The sequence below is a fragment of the Dissoconium aciculare genome, assembly GCF_010015565.1.
Source record: "Dissoconium aciculare CBS 342.82 unplaced genomic scaffold K489scaffold_6, whole genome shotgun sequence".
Taxonomy (NCBI): Eukaryota; Fungi; Ascomycota; class Dothideomycetes; order Mycosphaerellales; family Dissoconiaceae; genus Dissoconium; species Dissoconium aciculare.
The window spans coordinates 485,393-505,692 of NW_022984956.1; the positions used below are offsets into that span (position 1 = coordinate 485,393).

Below are 20,300 nucleotides of genomic sequence, written 5' to 3' on the forward strand. Positions count from 1 at the left end.
GCCGTCGTCGCGTGAAGTTCAGAGCGTGGTCCAAGTCCCTCGCATATTCTTGACTTGGTCCCTGTTTCGTGGCGCGACCACACGTAGGTGTTTTCGTTCAACTCGAAGGATCAGCCATGAGGCCGCTGTCGCCAAAGTCGATCGCCGGCATACGCATACTGCTATGGAAATACCATAGCCATTGGCCATCTTCTTTCTTCCACTTGCAGACGCTCATACGCTGTCGCTTCACGTTCTCTGGTGCGCCAGTGATCTCGAAGCAGACGAGCACTTCGGCTTCGTTGTGTCCATTCGTGATCTCGGTTGACATGTCCACGATGCGAAGATGATATTTGGGGTACATGGTATTACTGGATTGGCACATTGCTAAATATCTGAGATAGTGTCAAATACTCATTCCGGGTTAATTGATGAGATGGGACATGTCGCGAGCAAAATGACAGCAGTCCAAGGGCGTGAGACTTACTCGGCTAAAGTGGAGCATGCTTGCACGTAATCGGATTCGAAGCAAAAGTTGGCTGCGATGTGATCAAGGATGATGGGACTTGTATAGTCTCGCTCATTGAATAGAGTCGTGATAGTACGGGTCAAGGCTTCCAGCTCATCGATGTCCGCCTGATCGTTTCCGGGCGTTGACGGAGTGTTGGCAGAGATTGGATCCGAGTTGACCGAACTGCCAGAAGGTGCATCGTTCCCGGGTGACCATTCAGAGCTACCAGTCGGGGGCTTGGGACGGAGTGGTCTCATGCTGGCACTTGAGCAAATGAAGAGGAAAAATTGAGGGCCGAGTGTTCACTAGGTATCAAGTGTATGGGAAGTTGGTGCTGTATGGCTCGCGCCATCGCGTTCTTATATATAGATAGATCTCTCGTCGTTCGAGGCACTCGCCTGGAGCTCGATGGCCAGATGGATGCGTGCGCGAGTCAAAGAACGTCGAGACAGAGCACCGAATCAGGTCAGGCGTCCAGGACTAGGCGACCAGACAGCGACCAGACAGTGGCTCGGTATCGTTCTATTTTTCATTGCACTTCGGCATTCTTCCTTTGATCATTGGGATGTCACGAGAGGAGCAACATCCTTGGGTATCATAAGCCACCCCGGTTGAGGAATGACGTAAGGGTGGCTGCATTGATCCGGCCCGGCATTTACCTATACTGCCCTATGCCATAGAATCACGATTGCTAGATGTGATGAATGACACGCATCGAAGGAATCAGGTCCAGATGCGGCCTGAATATTATCACGAAAGTGTCCGGTGAGGAGGAGGATTCTGGACGTTGTATGACTCTACTCAATGACACGCATATGCAATAGCTGCCTCGCAGTCGGTTAGATTCCGCGCGCCCCAAGCATGTGTGGAATGATCAAGCCAACGCTTCTTCTTTCCTCGGGCTGTCATCAATCACAGGTGAGGCTGAGAATGATTACCATCATGCACAATGGCACCTGCACAAATATCTAGGTATGTACTGCATCCTCAGCCGAGCCATATCCTCGACTCTGAGTGGCTGTACGCGTCTATTTCTGCTTATTGCCAAGGACGGATTCATCCTCGGCGGTTTATTCTGACAGAGGATCAGGTACACAGGATCAGGTCAGCTCTATAATTCAGGATACGCAATGCATCCGGAAGGATGAGATATGTGTTTTAGGAGCAGCCGCACGGAATCTGCTTATGCGAGGAATATGTTCGACGGAAGAGCTGAAAGGTGTGATGTGCCGGGCCTCCCAGCCTCGGCCAGCAAAACATCTAGATGATACTCCGAATCACTCATGCGGATTCAGGTCAGTTCAGTACAATCCACTCGGCATTTAACCTCACAATTATGTGTGTATTCATTCGTGTGTGCAGTTCAGACATGGTGGTATGTAGGCACATGCACCGGATTCCATCTGGACTAGCACAGCTGCGCACGTGTAGCGAGAATGCTATTTGTGTCCTTAAGAATTTTGAAGGAATCAGGCTCCACAGTAGTGGGTCACTTTAGGGGAGCACCTGCAGCTCAGCCCTTCGAAGGATAAAATAGGTACAGTGCTGTGTTCGCGAACATTCGAGGAAGACAATCCCGTGCTTTGTATGATGACAACCCCGGTGACTTCTAATCCTCTCCTATACCTACCTAGGCAGGTCAAAATTGTCGCCGCCATTTGGCAAGCATGGCCGGCACGTGTTGCAGGCCTCGTTTGCGAACCCGAAAGAGTTTCGATCAGCTACATGAACATCTGCATTGTCGCCAGATCATAGAAGCGAGACTGCGCCTCCATAGATCTATCATTCTGAAATAACCTGTTGAATTCATACTGTCGGCTCAACTGCCGTGGATTCATCGCTACATTTCTCAAAAGAAGTGAGGTGTCGCTTGTGAGCACTTCGCGACCTTCTTCCATGGAGGAGCCCTGCAGGGATCGAATCTACGATGAATGCGGTTGCGGACGAGAGTGCTCCGACATGACCGACGACGATACACGAGCGCGATTTATGCTGACACATGCGCAAGTGATGTACTGCACTGGGCACTGTAAGCGACTCCAGGATCCTGGAGTCAACAGCTGCGGCTGGAGATACAGCTGGAGTGCCCAGATGCTGTGCAGTAGTAGGATCGAAATAGACATTGCCTAACTCACTTCACATGAAAGTACATTAGTCTGGTTTGGGGCTAGCGTGTTATGCTTGCTTACCGTCGTCTAAATACTACCTAGGTATGCTGTGCTCTGACTTCTTTGTACATGACAGAACGAGCACGCACTCGATATTCAGTACCCTGCAGATGATGCAGGATACCATGATACTCGACCCAATCACAGTCCAGCCCACCCCGGTTGACCATTCTCAGGTCGTGGAGGCGTGCAAAGATGATCATGTACATCCCGACGGTCATCATGTATGCCCGGACGATCAATCTACGCCGCTGGTCGCCACATCATCCCAGACTCGCCTTCTGCGAGCAGATGCTGCTACTGTACTCCTGTCGTGGGCTTAGAAGATATTGTCACACTCGCGCTTTCTCTTCTCATGAAACAACTCCGTCACTCATGAGACCTATACTGCCTCAGCTACCATGATTCCTGCATTCAGCGCTTCAGCGTACTCGCACGTCGATGAGCAAGCGTCGGCAAGCTCAACGCATTATAAGACTGGTGCAAAAGTCGGCACAAGTCTAATTCATGACTCCGATGGCGACTCTGCGCCGAGTCCTGATCCAGAAGGCATTGCTGACGTTGACCACAAGCGTCGACGAAGCAAGTCCTTGATTTCGATGTGGCGGAAGGAAGTCATTGCATGCATAGTGCTGCTCGGCGCGGCTGTGGCGGCGTTCACCACTCTATATGTGCATCAGAATCTCCCACTCCCCGACTGGCGCTCTATTGTCCATCTATCCAGTAATGTTCCGGATGGCGGCGGATTGTTTACTTGCAGAGGGTCTCGCACAGCAGTATATGCACACATTATTACCCGCCGCCTCGACGAAGCAAAGGTCGTCGCAGCCTCTATCCTGTCCCAGAGGTTTATATACAAGACCGCCCCGGGCCGCAGGCGAAGGAATGAAGTCGCACGTCGTACTTGCGAATGGATCCCCATCGCGGTGGCATGGTGGAGATCCGACAATCACTGGCGTGATCGGACAGCACATCCAGGCTACGGAGGCCGCCTCAAGAGTGGTGATGGTTCGGCTGCGGCGAGACCGAAGCGACAGTCTAGTTCTAGCGTGTCAAGAGTGACTCGAAACAAATTCAGTCTCAGATTGAGCGGTAATGATAGACACATAATTCATAATTCGTCTTCTCTCCTTCCATTTTGCGACCAGCATCACGAGACCTCGATACTGCCCTCCGGTACACCCTTCACACTCCTTAATCTTCTCGAGAAGAACTGCATAATCGGCATCATCTCATCGCGATTGCTGGGCATGGAATCCCCGGGTTTTCGATAGCGCCTCACTTCCACAAATTCGAAATTCCGCTTCAATTTATCCTCGGAGGAGGGTGTGACCGAGGACTGGTCTGAGCCGGCGCAGACAAGGATGGGAGTTTTGCAGAGCGGGTCGAGTGAGGCGGGCGCGTCGGAGGGTAAGGCGGCGCCGATGCTGATTACTCCGCCGAATTCTTTTGAGATGGAGGGAGACTGTTGAGCTGAGGCTGATGAGTGCAAAGCGACTTGAAAGCCAGTTAGTGAAATTTTCCTACAAATTTTCGAGCCTGACAATCACATGATCTTGATGCACTGTAGGAGAAGAGAATGAACAGATGACAAAACTTACCAGCCAACCTCAACGCCGCCATACCTCCCTGTCCAAAGCCTAACAGGACAATCTCGCGATACTTGTATCCGCATTTCGCCACGAGCACCTCATCGACGAGCTGCGTCAAGAGGGCAAGCGTCTCGCGGAACCCAGCATCGGAGTCCAGCCCACCTGTGTTGGAATCGAATAGGATGTCATCGCCCCAGTGGAAACCTCCCAGGTCGAGGACGTTCTTGGGGCCTTGCACGGAGATGCATGCGGTTTCGGGAAGGTTTAGTTGCTGGCCGAGACGTGTGAAGGAGAGTTTGGTGTCGCCGAGGCCGTGGAGGAGGACCAGGACGTTGGTGGGTTGGTCATTTTTGGGAGCTGTACGAGTTAGACGCTGACGCGTGATCGATGGGAAGTCCGAATTTCATGGAGGAATAAATCACGTCCGCTTGGCCGTGTACAGTGCGTTGTGGGTATTGAATGCAATCACGTACGAGGGACGATATCAGCTTGAAGTGTTCCAGGCAGATCGCTTGCAGTAGGAAGTCGACCCATGATGGAACGATTCAGCGATTGTTGCCGTTGTCAGCTTGACTAGTGTTGCTATCAGTCCTCGCAGACATCTTAGTGGTGTGATGGTAACAGATTCAGGCACGTCAGGACTGTCGCCTCGCTCGCCTATGCACAGTAGTAAACTTCAAGTTGAGCCATACCTCAACGCCCAGAGTGATGATGACCAAACTGGGAAGTGATGAAAGACACTGAACGGGGTTGCGGATCCGGCAAGTCAGCGGTATTGGAGTCTACTCATTTGTGTATTCAGGAGCTTCAGCCGCTCGTTTCGAGAAAAAGCATGCCTGAGGCCACATCACGGATGGGATTCTTGCCGCGATTCCCCGTGCGTGCTACAGTACCTACCTAGGTAGGCATCAATTTGACGACGTCATTTACGTATTTCTGGCTTCTTGTAATAAGCGCCGTGAATACAAGCCCTCAATGGATGGTACAGGATGAATCATAATGAGAGCGGAGCAATGCTGTATGTAATGATCATGAGGACGTACATTGCTGTCGATCGATGTGTTCAACTCGTGGGCGACAGTCGAGTGTCATCTAGAGTACCCCTGTGGACTACGACCGATGGCTCATCCGAAGAGTGGTATACCAAGGCACTAACATTGCTTCGCAATGCTTGGCATGTAGTAACCTTGTCCGTGTTGTTTCCCCTTGCTGTCACGCGAATTACATCATCTGCATTTCGTTCTCAAGGTCGTTTGGGAGAAACCTCCTCTTTCTTCCTCAATTTATTGCGATCTTTGGCGACCGTGCCTGGGTAAAGAAGCTAACGCGTGGCTTATTGGGCTTCAAAATTGATGTGTATATTTGATATTGCACAGCCCAGTCGGTACCCTGGCGCGTTGTATATGGAATTAGGAGAGCCTCGACAGCTCTGGACCCTGTTTGGCGTTGGCGGGTGAACACCTCCGGTTGATAGCTTTGAGGGCCGGGCATCGGCCATGGACACAGCTAGCATGCCGACATCATAGTCGTAGCTGACGCGGCGGCGCCAATGGTAGACCATACAGATCAAGTCAAGCATGGCCCAGCTGCCTCGTTTTAGATCGGTTCGCTGCCATCGATATACCGCATGCGCCACGAATGTGATGCAATAGCTTACGACACTGAATGCACGTCCAGTCCCTTCGCTTTCAAAGGCGCCGGAATGTGAAACCTCTGTCCACCTTGTTGTCGTGGCATAGTCGTGGAAGTGGGGCAGTGACCCCGATCACACTGATGACTAGAGCTCTAGAGGTGTATATAAGGAGAGCTGTCCACTGCTCGAACTTACTTCGTTTCTAGCATCTGCCATCCCCAGTGTTTCTTGCTCTATCTATTCAAACTACACTCAACCAAACTTCAACTTTCTCAAAATCAATCATCATGTTCGGCTGGGGTATGCACCAATAGATACCTCATACGAAGTTGTCCACATCTGCTGACCGAAGCAATCAGACGAGGGTCGTGACAGCTACCAACAGAGCTATGAGTCTGACAACAAGGCTGAGCTCTCCCACGAGCTCCTTTCTGGTGGCGCTGGTTTCGCTGCCATGAAGGTCTTCGAGGACCACCAGCGCAAGGAGGGTAAGTGTATTGACACTCCCATTCATAAAGCGTGTTGTTTCGTTGTTCAAGAAACATGTACTGATCAATGATCACAGGCAAGACTGTCTCCCATGCGTTCGCCAAGGAGCTTCTTGCTGGCTTTGCTGCCGCCGAGGTCGATCGTCTCGCCGAGACCAAGGGTGCCGACTTCATCGACCGCGAGAGGGCCAAGCACGATGCGAGGAAAAATGCCGAGAACCTCTACGACCAGCACTACGGCGACTATGAACAGTACGATCCCAACCAACAGCAGCCTCACGGCCACCTTCAGTAGATGGCGCGGTACTGGGAGGAGATCACACGGTGAGAGCTGTGCGTGACTATGACTGTCATCTCCGGATATTTTAGACTTGCTTTACGATCCAAATGAAAAACGAATTGTTCAAGTCAATGCAATTTGCGCTTGATGCGACCGCTCCGATGGAGACGGCAGAGTGTTGAAAAGTCTTTGCCTGCTCCACTTGGTCCTATCGCGACACCTTCTGCTTGGATATCGAGCTTTTGTTCATCGTGACTCAAAGAACCGCCGCCTGATGTGAAGATGTGTTCATCATCTCCGCGTCTTCATCAGTTCGAACCATCGACAGGGTGTGCCAGTCTGCCCGTTCACCGCCCACTGGTCCATGTCGAATTCTTAGGCGCAACGCAAAATGGTTAATGAAGTCTGGGAGTTCAATGTTCAGACGCCAATGGAATTCTCTCTTCGGTTGGATGGCACGTGGAGGGCTGATTCCCATCAATTACGTAGGACGCGCCCCTCCGCCAAATTCGCTCGATCGCGTCGAATTTCCCCGAGTCGCGTGCCATGTGCCTGAGGGACGTGTCAAGTTCACCAGCCAGAAAGTCAATCGCTGGCATATCTATACTATCCAAGTCAAATCTAAACGTCGTAACGGCAACGGCGATCGGATCGCCTTCGGAACAAGGCGATACGTTTGCGCGCTCCTTACACGAATTGTACTTCAGCATACGCAGAGGAGGGAGATAGTAGGTGTAGCAGTGGCCCGTCATTCAAAAGCTCAGCTGTACTGTCATCCTTGATAGGCCTACGGCACAAATTACAGGACTGATCCCACGACATTCATCCACGCAACTAAGCTAGATTCCTCCAACTTCCACATTGTCCTATTTCCAACACCTCTTGCGCTTCGTTAGCACCTAGCATCGCCGGCGCATTGCCGCTCAAGCTGTAAATCATCGAACCTGGGTCTCGAATTGATTATCATCGCGCAACGAATGTCCTGACGAAAGCAACGCCTCATTCACAATGCCACCCGACAAATCATCATGGGCCGGCCAACCGCGCGTCATGGGCTCCACCGAGTTCATGCGCATGTTCCTCCTCACATTCAGCTTCATTGGGCTACAGTTCTGTTGGGGGTGAGTACGTGTTGGAATGGCAAAGACAAGCTGGGGCGCATATGGCGTGTGGACATTCGGAGAACATGCGAGGGCAGAGACATTGGTCAACCTGCGCAATGAATGAGGACAAGACCCGCTGACACTGTTGCGTGGTATCACAGAACGGAAATGACATATGCGACACCATATCTTCTCGCCCTGGGCCTCAGCAAGAGTAGGCTATCACTGGTATGGCTGGCGGGTCCATTGGGAGGACTCCTGATACAACCGATCATAGGGATGATCTCAGATAAGAGTCGGAGCAGGTACGGACGGCGGAGACCCTTCATGATGGCAGGCGCGATCTCATCCGCGATCTGCATGTTGATCTTGGGATGGGCGAAAGAGATTGCGGGCATTTTCTTCCGGGATCCCGAGCAGGTTAGTATCGAATGGAGGGTTACATGAATAAGGTGATGAGACGGGTTGGTAACAATTCGATTGTCTTGCAGCAACGGAAGATGGCCATCATCCTGGCGGTCGTGGATATCTACATCCTAGACTTCGTCATAAATATCGGTATGTCGCCAACCGTCCTTGTTTGAGTCTCAGCAAGCGAGAATGCTGACATCTAGATCGCTAGCACAATCCACATGTCGCGCGCTGATTGTCGACACTTTACCAGCTTCGAAACAACAGCTTGGATCAGCATGGTGTAAGTGAGCGCCATTCGGGTACTTCTCCCAATTCTTAAAATGAAACATGTCCTGATAATTTTTAGGTGGCAGGATGGCTGGGAGCGGGCACATGCTGGTTTATGCCATCGGCGCACTCGACCTCAATGCCATTCTGCCCAATTTCATTGGCGACACACAATTCAAGAAAGTATGCTTGATTGCAGCTCTTGCAATGGCGACTACACAAGGCATCACATGCATCGCAGTTCATGAACGGGTGTTGGTCTCGGACGGGTAAGCGTGGACATGGATTGTTCTCTGGCCGATGTGGAATCTAACAGACGTATTCATAGGAGTAAGATGATGCAAGGCAACGTCAGGAAAGAGCTATTCTCTCTCGTCCGACAGATCTGGCATGCATCGACGAATGTTCCAGCAAGAATAGAAGCCATTTGTCTTGTGCAATTTTGGGCGTGGATCGGCTGGTTTCCATTCATGTTTTATGGAAGCACATGGGTCGGCGAGATTTACCTTCGCCACGTACGAAAAGCAACAGATCCAATTGAAGACGCCTTGACGCTGGTCGGCCGCCTTGGCAGCACTGCTATGATCGCTTCTTCGACCATCACATTCCTCTCCTCGATCGTGCTTCCCTGGATCATCCGCAATCCAGATGAATCCGCCGCGGCCGCCGACCAACGAACAACGAAAGGTGGTCGACGCCTAAGCGATGCGCAACCGATCTCTCGACCGCGCCGCCTCCTCCGCCGCCTTCTCCGCTCAAAACCCACTCTGTTGAATACCTGGACCGCGGGAAACCTAATGTTCATGGCATCGATGCTCTTCGCGCCGACGGTCAAATCCATTGGCTTCGCCACCTTCATCCTCGCCCTCTGCGGCCTACCCTCCGCTGTCAATGGCCTCGCCACCGGCACCTTCATTGGGATTGAGGTGAACAAACTCGGCTCCTCGCTCCCCTCCTACGACATCTCCAGCGGAAACGACCGCCGCAACTCCAACGACTCTGTGGAATTACACATCCTCCATAACCACGGCGGCGACGACTCCGATTCCGACGATGACGACCCGCACCGAGGCCGCGGTAGTTCCGACGCCCTGCATCTCCTCCACGACGCCTCCCTCCCCGCCGCCGTGACGTCCACCGGTGAGCTCTCAGGGATCTATCTCGGTATCCTAAATATCTACACGACATTACCGCAGCTGGTTGGCACGGCGATTAGTTGGGTCGTCTTCTCCATCCTCGAGCCTGGGAAGAGTCCTGAGCTTGGCGGCGGGCCCGCGGTCAAGTCGGAGGGCTTGAGTGGGATTGGAGTTTGTCTGTTCATTGGAGCGATTGGAGCGGGCGTGGCGGCTGGGATGAGTAGACGCTTGACGTGGATCCAGTGATTGGGGAAATGCGAGTAGAATTATAATGTATTACGGATTCTTTTGGATGGGTGGTTTTTCCAGGCGCAGCGATGAGGGCATGGATTTAGCGATTGTATGAATTATCGAATAATTGATGAGGTTGTCATGCAATAGACTTTGTAACAAACGATATTTGACGGCGAATACGGTTTTTTTTAGATCTGGGTTTCTTGCCAACATAGATTTCATATCTCTGAAGTTTCAACACATCCCATCGCGCAGATTGCTGTATGACTAGATGCACTTTGTTGTTGTTCCTTCTCCGCCGCGATCGCGCACATTCGCCCATCGTTATCAACACATGCAAAAACGGACCGAGGACAGAGATCGTCTATCAGCCGCTCTGGCCATTCTCAAAACGAGACCATGTAAAACAGCAACGCCCTCGCTAAACCGCAGCATATAGAGAAAAAGCAAAATGTTCTCAAGCGAACAAAACGCGAGAATCCAGCTCGTCGACTTCGCGCGGACCTTCGCCAGACCGAAGACCGAGATCGCGCTGTCGTGCCTGGCGGCCTTTGGTGTCCTCGGCGCGGCGGTTGTATCGGCCAGCTTTGCTTTTACGGAGGTCAGAACGGATCTAGAAAAAAAATGAACGGTCAGTATGCATGTTGGGACAGCTTGAGTTTTGTCGCAGATGATTGCGGGACATACCTGGTTTGGCGAGATGAACTCCTTGTTCTCGTAGATGACCGGTCCACCGAAACTACCTTCGAGGATGACGATGGGCGTCAGAACGAGGCGCGGGCCGATCTCGACAAGAGAAATGGCGGTCTCTCCTGGCTTGGCTTTCGATGAGGGAAGTGTGGTAGAGGGTTTCGCTGCGGAGCCTGCCTTCTCCTCATCTCCATCATCTTCTGCCCCGTCTGCTGGCTTTTTCTTGCCGGATTCGGTTTCGGCGATTTGATAGCATCGAATCCATACACGACCGCCTGCGACCGTGAAGCCCATGACGTGATCCACAAAAGGCTTGACTTTGCGACTGGACTGCGGGACACCGAACGAGTGTGTCAACAGCTCCTTCACCACGCGCAAATGCGCACTCTCCTCAAACGTTTTGTCGAAGCTCAGGATTGGCCGTGAGCCTCTGAGGCAGTTGCCAGTGAAATTCAGCTCTTCCATTGTGTGGACGTTTTGACAGTGCATTTTCAGGGTTGGGCCGTTCGGCGGTTTGCTGAGCCAGATGTAAAGATCCTTGCCCTTGCGCGCTTCGAAGAACATGACATTGTTGCAGTTGTAAAGATCGGCGAGCTCGTTCAGCTGATGCAGTTGGGTCTTGGTGTCGAGTTTTGCGTCTTTTCGACTGTGCGGGAGGAGGGAGTGTAGATCGGACAGCAGATGGCGATGTCTATGTACACAGTAAAGTTAATCAGTATAAAGCGCTCCTTTGTTTTCTCGGCGACCATGAGCTTGTTTGCATTGGATACTAACCTGTATGTGACACCTCTTGAGCTTAGAATCAGCAACCTCTGTCGGTTTTTTGGTTTGTTGTCGGCATCTTCATCGCGCGCCGAGCCATTTGTCTTTGTTTTCGACACGGATTTGTAAACGGACGCCATTGCGGATATGTTTCCAATCGGGCGACCTTTTGTGTGATGAATCTCAACTTTTCGCCGACGCCAAAACTTTCTTTGCGATCCTGGATAAAAGATCTCTGTTATCGGCTTTTTGCGCTAGAGCCGATTGGTCTTGGAAGCCGCCGGGACCGCGGGACAGGCGTAATGCGGCCATTCCGGCGGCTGGCTCCGTCAACATGTGGGTGTGTACCCAGGTTCACATACAGCGCTATATCATCGTCGATAATGCGCATTTACATGTTCATCACGGCGCAGCTATTACCTCAGTCCCTGTGTCCAATAATCTTGATAACACACAACCATATTGTACCACGGCCAAGGAAAGACTTTGGTTTGCGCGCATCTGTGCCTAATGTCACGTGAGATGTAGTCTCTAAAATGAAGCTGCCAGTGAGCACACAAAGACAGCCCTGGACATGCAAGGCGTGCTGTTGTCAATTGGGGATTAGAGAGGCGGAACTGCTGCAACAGAATCCACACTCTCAGTACCCGCAAGTAGACGGACATTGCCCGCCCATTCAAGGTTGTACTCCAGGGCTGTACTTAGTAATATTGCAAGCCAACAGCAACTGGCTGAAGTCCCCAACAGGGAAAAGTTGTGCTGCGTACTGTATACTGCATCAAGTACACCACAGACCAGGGAGAACCGTCCAAAAGCTGGCCGGATCACGCTTGGCTGGTTTGGTCTACAGTACAGATTGCGCTACAGCGGGCGGCGAGGAGAGAGAGAGGCGCAGGAGAAGAAAAGCCCCGAAGAAAGAGGGATGAGACTCATCAGACCCAACGATGATGATGATGATAATGCCGCTCTTCCCACCCGACCCTATCAACACCCACGACTTGCACTTCACAAGGTCAATTCTTCTGAAACGTCTCGTCGCAATAACATCGCAGAATCATAAAAAAGGCACATATTTTTATATCAAGTACACCACTCCAGCTACCGAATATGGCGGCATTAGTCATGAAGTGTGTGACGTCTGCCCTGCGCGTGTGCGCGCTGCGACGTGTTTTCTCGTGTTGCAATGGCTGAGGAATCCAACGAAAGCGCAGCAAATGCCCACGGAATCGAACAAACTTTGAGATTATCGTCCATGCCGAACACAAACGCTGGCAAATTATCATAGCCGAACAAATATTCACTAACAATTGACAGACTAAATTCATATAGTACGGAATGATGATTCGTGTATAATAGACAATGCTGTATAAACTGGATGAGGTACGGTAATTATAGATAGTGATAATCCACTATGCGCAGCCCTGGGATGGTGGATGCTGGGATTCGTCGCCTCGTCGGCAAGCGAGTCGAATGTATGCTCAAAGCTTGCACGTTCATAACCAGACCGGCCAGCCAGCAGCAGCAGCAGCATCCCGCTCACCGTCGCCATCGTCGCTTTTCATTCCTTCCACCATTCCTCTTACCATATACCAAACTCATCATCACCGCCCTACCACAAATAGCCTCATTTCTTACCTTGAGTCTACAGCCGACACGTCGTACGCCAAGCACATTTGACGGCAGACAAGATCGTTGCTGCTCGTCAACGGCCAGAGCCCAGCATCATCCTCTTTGCCATCTCCACTACACACGCCAATAACGACGCGGCGTGCCACGTCTGCTATCCCATCGACACGTTTGCGCTCGCGCTCTCTGATGATAAGATATTCGTCCACGCCGCGATACAACTCGAATTCGTCCGCTTTTTAGTCAATTCCAGGCTCGCGACGCAAGGCACAACCGACCGTACTTGATTGCTGAACCGATGGATAAATGATCGGAATGGCATGATAAAAGAGACGGCTCGAATATTACGATCAGTGAAAATAACCCGTCTCCTCCGCGGCGACGCACAGCATGGACGGACACGGCGCTCCGCCCACTCCGGGCCCACGACACTCGCCATCACAGGTACACGCCTACATTCCATATTCACCTGCCGATCCGCACGCTCGCCATCGATCAGGATCCTACAACGGAGTGTTGCCATCGCCAAATTTCTATCAGCGGAGCATGCCGCCGTCACCTACACGTCAGCCACTTGTTCGATCACCCTCCGCTGTTCGTGATAGACCAACATCGAGCTACTACGATCCCACAAGTGAGGCACGAGCGAATATAACCGCCGCAACCTACCTTCCTCGTTCGCCTGTGCAGGTTAGTGAAAGACAGCCTAACATGGACACTTGGTCACTGACACTAACTAATTGAGCAGCCCCGAGTGCATCCCGATCACCCTCAATTGGCGCCGGCATTTCCTAACGGGCAGAGTATCGACGTGCGATCTGGATATGGTCAACAGTCGAATCACGCATCGCCTCCATTGCCATACATGTCTTCACATGCGCCACCGGCATCGTCAACAATTGTCGATGTGCGGTCACCGATTGTCCACCGCGAACCGCCTCGCAGCAACGGGGGCCATTCCCACACAGCCAGTGTCGATTCGACGGTGCCAGCTGCCGCGCCGCCCAGGAGCACCAACCCTATGTCGATGATGAATCTTCTTTCGGACAGTGCAGCACCGCCATCACCTGTTCCCAAGCCAGCACAGCCGCCGGCGCGCGCCCCTTCACCCGCTCCTGCGCCTGCAATCGCTGAGGCCGTACCACCTCCACCTCCACCTCCAGCGGCGCCGGTCCCAGAACCCGCGCCTACCCCGGTCGCGCCAACAAAAGCATCTCGCAAAAAGGAGCGTGCATCGGCTGCTTCAAAAGTCAAGCAAGAAGGCAAAGAGTCGTCACGGAGCTCTGCTTCCAGCCGCAAACAAGAAAAGGCAGCAGCGGCCGCCGCAGCCACACTCGAGAAAGCAAATGATGCAATGGACGACGCGCAGTCCTTGGCAAGAATGGGCTTGTCTGGACCTCCAGGCTTGAGTGCCGAAGGAACAGAGGCTGCATACTTGGAAATCGAAAACGCCGATCTATCGGACGCTGAAGAGCTTACCGAGGAATTCGCTGCTGCACGGAGTGACTGGCTTGAGTACCGTCGTAAACATGCGTTGGAGCTGGAAGCTGAGGAGGACTATAAGCGCAAGCGTCGGAGAAGAGCCGCGTTCCAGACTCAACACGATCACTTCTACTACGCAGCAGAGTGGGAGAAGTTCGCATATGTCGACAAGCACGAGCAGGAAGTGGTCGAAGAGGTTCGTCTTAAAGAGATCGAAGAGGACAAAGAGCGCAAAAAGGACCAACAGCGCAAGCGACGGCGCGAGAAGGCCATCGCAGATGAGCAGATCAAGCGCGACGAGGCCTTACAAATTCTAGCCACAACTACAGACGACGATGAGAGACTGCGGATTGAAAAGGAAATTCAACGACACGAGAAAAAGATTCGAGACACGCAGAATCGTTTGCAAGGCATCATACCTTCGAAGGAACCGCGTCACGAATCACCGCATCATGCTGCTGCGCAGAAATCCAAGGAACAAGATGTTGCTCTGGACGGCGGTCTCATGACGTCGTTCTATTCTGGAAGCCAAAAGGAAGGAGGCGAAGACATAGGCACGCCAGAAGTCGCCCCAGGTAAGAAAAGGGGCGGGCGCAATGCCGCTGCCGGGACAGGTCGTGCGCGAAAGAGCAAAGAGCAGAAGCTTGCAGAAAAGGAGAATGCTCGTCTGGCGCAGAGCATCATTGACCAGGGTCAAGATCTCCCTGTCATTGCTCCTAAAGAAGAAGAGAGATTGGCGAGCTATACTGACCGAAGATCTCGGGAGAACTCCGAGGCCTTTAGTGATGGGCTTCCCGGGTTGCTTGATGTTGCACCCACCGCTGGTCTCGTAGGCATGGCTAGATTTGAGAGCAAGGGGTACAACCAGATTTACGAGCAGATCACCCGCGAAATCGCCAAGAACAGTATGCCAAAGATTATTCGCATCAAGAACAGCAGCTACGACACGAAACAGTCGAATGCTCGCAAAACTGCTCAACTGGCGTCCAAGGAAGCCAAACGTTGGCAACAGCGAACTAACAAGGGTACCAAGGATATCGCTGCTCGTGCCAAGCGTGCGATGAGAGAGATGCTCGGCTTCTGGAAGCGCAATGAACGCGACGAGAGAGAAGGCAGAAAGGTGGCCGAGAAGCAGGAACTGGAGAAGGCCCGGCGCGCAGAAGCCGACCGTGAAGCCAATAGACAGAAGCGGAAGCTCAATTTCTTGATCTCCCAGACGGAGCTGTACTCTCATTTCATTGGCAAGAAGGTCAAGACCGATGAGATTGAGCGCAGCGGAAACGGGACCGGCCCTGTCGAAACCAGCGATGACAAAGTCTCCGATGACCCGAACGCGAAGCACGTCATCAACTTGCCAGATTCTGCCGCGAATCTCAAGGCCAAGGTCACGAACTTTGAGGATCTCGACTTTGATGCCGAGGACGAGTCGGCATTACAGCAGGCCGCGATGGCCAACGCACAAAATGCCATTCAAGAAGCCCAGGACCGTGCTCGAGCCTTCAACAATCCCCAGTCCGATGGTGCTGCCATCAGCGATGCCCAAGCCAGTATGGACGAAGGCGAGCTCAACTTCCAGAACCCGACTTCTTTGCAGAGCATGGATGTGGAGCAGCCCAAGTTACTTACATGCCAGCTCAAGGAGTATCAGCTTAAGGGTCTCAACTGGCTGGTCAACTTATACGAGCAAGGTATCAACGGTATTCTAGCAGACGAAATGGGTCTCGGAAAGACGGTTCAGTCTATCTCCGTCATGGCGTATCTTGCGGAAGTGCACGATATCTGGGGCCCTTTCCTTGTCATCGCGCCGGCCAGTACGTTGCACAACTGGCAGCAGGAAATCGCCAAATTCGTACCGACCATCAAGACACTGCCCTACTGGGGTTCAGCCAAAGATCGCAAAGTACTGCGCAAGTTTTGGGATCGAAAACACATCACCTACAGCCGCGACAGTCCTTTCCATGTTCTCATCACGTCGTATCAGCTAGTCGTGCAAGACGCTGCGTACTTCCAGAAGGTCAAGTGGCAATACATGATTCTCGACGAAGCGCAGGCGATCAAGTCGTCTCAATCGTCCCGTTGGAAGTCGCTGCTTGGCTTCCATTGTCGCAACCGTCTCCTGCTTACTGGTACACCTATTCAAAACAACATGCAAGAATTGTGGGCACTTCTACATTTCATCATGCCTTCGCTGTTCGACAGTCACGACGAGTTTTCTGAATGGTTCTCCAAGGACATTGAGAATCATGCGCAATCTAACACGAAGCTTAATGAGGACCAACTGCGCCGTCTGCACATGATTCTCAAACCGTTCATGCTGCGGCGTGTCAAGAAACATGTACAAAAGGAGCTGGGCGATAAGATCGAATTGGACATCTTCTGCGATTTGACGTATCGCCAGCGCGCATACTACACCAACCTGCGCAACAAGATCAGCTTCATGGATCTCATCGAAAAGGCCGCCGGTGGTGATGACCAGGATACTGCGACACTCATGAACTTGGTCATGCAATTCCGAAAAGTCTGCAATCATCCGGATTTGTTTGAGCGTGCAGAGATCTGGAGCCCGATGTCCATGTCTTCCTGGGCCGAAACTGCCTCTTTCATGCGTGAGGGCCAGAATGTGGATGTCGCATATAGCTCCCGCAGTCTTATCGAATTATGGCTTCCGAAGATGCTTGGCGAAGATCCTGGCAGGCTCGACGTCGCTGGGCCTGGAAACTCCAAGGCCGGCTGGCGAAATCGCTGGCTACACAGAGAGCTCAATGTCTGGAACAGCAAGAATATTCAAGACAGCAGTCGGAGCAATGGAGCTTTTGCATGGCTGCGATTTGTTGACAACCAGACTTCTAACGACCTCACGCGGACGGCACGAAGCTCCTTGTTCGATCGCGCTTTAGCCCTCAAAGCAAAGGGCAACCGCCTTGACAAGCTTCAAGTTGCCTACGACGATGAAGACGACAAGGAGAACGCGGGATACACTCCGCTCAGAAACATGCTCAATATTGTCGATCGCAATTCACGGACTTCACTCGTCAAAGCTACAGTGGAGGGCCACATGGGCAAGCTCTTCAATATTGCGCAAGACGGGATGGCAGAGAAGGGCTACAGCGTGATTGAAACATGCTATCTGCCCCGTGCTTCAGCGCCGCCAGTCGAGCTCGTATGCCCGAGCGAGCGTACTTCTATCGAAAGAGAGACATCATTCTTCAATGTGCCTCTGCGCCGTGCGTTGTATCCCGTCGATGCAAACACCGAGATGGCTTTGCTGCAATCGAAGGTGCCACCCTCAAAATTCCCGATGACGAATCTCTTGCCCAAACCCGCCTCGAATAAGCAGCGGTATACCAAGATTGAGGTTCCCAGTATGCGTCGCTTTGTGACCGACTCCGGTAAGCTGGCGACATTGGACCGTCTACTACGTGAATTAAAGGAAGGTGGTCATCGCGTACTGCTTTACTTCCAGATGACTCGCATGATCGATCTTATGGAAGAGTACCTCACCTACCGCGGCTACAAATACTGCCGACTGGACGGTTCCACCAAGCTCGAAGATCGCCGTGATACTGTAGCCGCCTTCCAGAGCACACCCGAGATCTTCGTCTTTCTCTTGTCTACCCGTGCGGGTGGTCTCGGTATCAATTTGGTCGCCGCCGATACCGTCATCTTTTACGACTCCGATTGGAATCCGACCATCGATTCTCAAGCCATGGACCGCGCCCATCGTCTCGGTCAAACTCGTCAAGTTACTGTATACCGTCTTATCACCCGCGGCACCATCGAGGAGCGCATCCGCAAACGTGCGTTGCAGAAGGAAGAAGTCCAGCGCGTCGTCATTTCCGGACAAGCCGGTGGCGCCAACATTGACTTCAACAATCGCTCTCGTGAGAACAATCGCACCAAGGAGATGGCCATGTGGCTTGCAGACGACGACCAAGCAGCTGCCATCGAACGTCGCGAGGCAGAAGTCCTTATGGAAGAGGCCAAGGCCGCAGCTGATGCGGCCAACGGTCTTGGAGGTAAAGCCAAGAAGCGCAAGTCGGGAATTGCGCCTGGCGCGCGCAAGGGTGGGAAAGAAGTCAGCATGGACGATATGTACCACGAAGGTGAGTTCGCCCCAGCCGCAGGATGATCCCCAGGGTCACCTTTTTAGCGCCTGCATGGATTTTTGTGGTTTTCCATCAATACTGACAAAAACCCGTGCTATAGGCGAAGGATCCTTCGACGACGGAACATCTCACGAGCACTCTGGCGCCGCAACGCCCAGCGGCGACAGCGGAGCTGTTTTGAAGAAGCGCAAGGGCATCAGCAAAAAGGCCAAGACCATCAGCCAACGACTTGCTGTCATCGACGGCGAGGTTGGATGAACTGGACCCTATGATTACTGATGCAAAATGGGCAGGGACGGCATGTGGGACGTTCCTTCACAGCTCCGTGAACAGCATCGTCATTGGGCGTAAATATACGAATCCACCAAGAGGAGTTTGTGTACGATAGATAAAAGGGCTTTTCTATTCGGAGAACTTTTGAGACGGTGGCTACATGTATCGAAAGAGAAAATTGGTGCAGGTCAAATCAATTCAAGAGAAGGCATGTGTGCATGCGTTTTGCTAAGATGAAGAGGAAGAAGCGAAGAGTCAGAGAAAAGGCAAGCCTGGCTCAGCGCTGTTTGCAATCGCGTCTACGCTACGCGATCCAGGAGAGGTTGGAATCAAGCTTTCCCCATAGAAAAGGACATCTTGACCGATCTGTACATTCGGTACGACTGCCTAGGTATCAATCACTTTATTAATTTGTATATCCTTAGAAATCACGATCCGTGATTCTTATACTTCTTCTTCGCCCTCTACTGTCGCGGGATTGGTCCGGGTTTCTGATGTGTGGCTTGACACCCCGCCACGTGCCTGCATGCTTCCTCCCATCGTTTGTACGCATCGCGATGTGATTCCCCGCCACGAGATCACTTTGTCTGCGTGTTGGGTAGAGGTATTCGGTCATAGACAGGTATCCTCATACTTAGGGCTTTCGCGATGCTGCAGATTGTAGGATTTGCACGTACTGTCTCTGTGCTGGAGACAGTACATCTCTGTGTGGATATCGCCGATGGGCCTCGGCTCTTTCCACCCCGTCGAAGTGGACAACAGCCTGTCCCGTATCGAAGCAAAGCAGCAGTTGGAAGATGATAAAGGCGTAGAAGATGATCAGAGGAGCACATCTATAAGAGGACGTCGTAGTCCTGCGATATCCTGCCCAGCCTTCTCGTACATAGCATCGTTTTCCAATTAATCTGGTGTAACTCGATCTCGAACTCAAACATGCTCTTCACAAGCTACGTTGCCCTGTTCGCCATGAGCATCATGGCCGGTCAGGTCGCCGCACTACCTGCGGACGAATCCAAAGTCGTCAAGGTATGTTCTTCGAAGTCGAGATAAGCTTGTCGAACATCGCCAGGACACTCCAGGGGAAAGGCCGCAATTGCTCACATGGGATTCAGCGCCTCGACAACGTCCCGGTTTGCATCCTCTGCTTCACCAGGGCGTGTTATTTCCCGGTAAGGCTCCCATCTTCTTCCATCGGCGCAACAGATATTGGAATGTACCATGCTGACGCCTCATGCGATGTATAGCAAGCTGATAGCTGGGACAAGTGTCTTTTCATTGGGCCTTGAGCGATGGTCATGAACAATTAACGTAGTGTGATTTGGGATATGAATCCATATTCATCGAAGTCTGTATGCTAATTTTCGTGGGCGTCTTGTTCTGCAAAGGATGGCCTTGGGAGCGGTATTCGTGGATTCTCTATTTTTGGGGGAAGCGAGACGGGGTAAATTTTCGCGAGGGGAGAGACAGGCACACATGGAGAAGGTGGTCATTCTTTCGTCGATTTTGAATTCTCATTGTAACAGTCAGACGAAATCTTGCGTTGTTGTGCTACCTTT

The 20,300-nt window shown here is 52.1% G+C and overlaps 7 protein-coding genes across 7 annotated transcripts; 4 read left to right on the top strand and 3 right to left on the bottom strand.

The window, feature by feature from the left end:
- Positions 1-97: 97 nt before the first annotated feature.
- On the bottom strand, positions 98-747 carry K489DRAFT_409867 (uncharacterized protein; the record flags this gene model as incomplete). Its single annotated transcript, XM_033607637.1, has 2 exons — positions 98-374; positions 467-747. The coding sequence occupies 2 exons, from the start codon at positions 745-747 to the stop codon at positions 98-100; spliced, it is 558 nt and encodes a 185-aa protein (XP_033459777.1).
- Positions 748-3,720: 2,973 nt separating this feature from the next.
- Positions 3,721-5,013, bottom strand: K489DRAFT_380117 (alpha/beta-hydrolase). Its single transcript, XM_033604814.1, has 3 exons — positions 4,724-5,013; positions 4,260-4,607; positions 3,721-4,155 (listed from the first exon to the last, which is right to left on the bottom strand). Exons 1-3 carry the CDS (start codon positions 4,782-4,784, stop codon positions 3,809-3,811), a joined length of 756 nt encoding a protein of 251 aa, XP_033459778.1. The 5' UTR covers positions 4,785-5,013; the 3' UTR covers positions 3,721-3,808.
- A 943-nt stretch (positions 5,014-5,956) lies between these two features.
- On the top strand, positions 5,957-6,819 carry K489DRAFT_380118 (uncharacterized protein). Its single transcript, XM_033604815.1, has 3 exons — positions 5,957-6,183; positions 6,243-6,371; positions 6,449-6,819. The coding sequence occupies exons 1-3, from the start codon at positions 6,171-6,173 to the stop codon at positions 6,664-6,666; spliced, it is 360 nt and encodes a 119-aa protein (XP_033459779.1). The 5' UTR covers positions 5,957-6,170; the 3' UTR covers positions 6,667-6,819.
- Positions 6,820-7,684: 865 nt separating this feature from the next.
- Positions 7,685-9,975, top strand: K489DRAFT_215676 (uncharacterized protein). The gene is made up of 5 exons (XM_033599691.1): positions 7,685-8,174; positions 8,246-8,312; positions 8,377-8,448; positions 8,515-8,704; positions 8,764-9,975. Exons 1-5 carry the CDS (start codon positions 7,875-7,877, stop codon positions 9,815-9,817), a joined length of 1,683 nt encoding a protein of 560 aa, XP_033459780.1. The 5' UTR covers positions 7,685-7,874; the 3' UTR covers positions 9,818-9,975.
- K489DRAFT_380121 (Brix-domain-containing protein) lies at positions 9,859-11,449 on the bottom strand. The gene is made up of 3 exons (XM_033604816.1): positions 11,270-11,449; positions 10,493-11,186; positions 9,859-10,418 (listed from the first exon to the last, which is right to left on the bottom strand). The coding sequence occupies exons 1-3, from the start codon at positions 11,395-11,397 to the stop codon at positions 10,263-10,265; spliced, it is 978 nt and encodes a 325-aa protein (XP_033459781.1). The 5' UTR covers positions 11,398-11,449; the 3' UTR covers positions 9,859-10,262.
- A 1,185-nt stretch (positions 11,450-12,634) lies between these two features.
- Positions 12,635-13,145, top strand: K489DRAFT_215774 (uncharacterized protein). The gene has a single exon (XM_033599692.1). The coding sequence runs from the start codon at positions 12,669-12,671 to the stop codon at positions 13,014-13,016; it is 348 nt and encodes a 115-aa protein (XP_033459782.1). The 5' UTR covers positions 12,635-12,668; the 3' UTR covers positions 13,017-13,145.
- Positions 13,146-18,846, top strand: K489DRAFT_215775 (uncharacterized protein). Its single transcript, XM_033599693.1, has 3 exons — positions 13,146-13,573; positions 13,632-18,468; positions 18,572-18,846. The coding sequence occupies exons 1-3, from the start codon at positions 13,274-13,276 to the stop codon at positions 18,727-18,729; spliced, it is 5,295 nt and encodes a 1,764-aa protein (XP_033459783.1). The 5' UTR covers positions 13,146-13,273; the 3' UTR covers positions 18,730-18,846.
- The last annotated feature ends 1,454 nt before the right edge of the window (positions 18,847-20,300 follow it).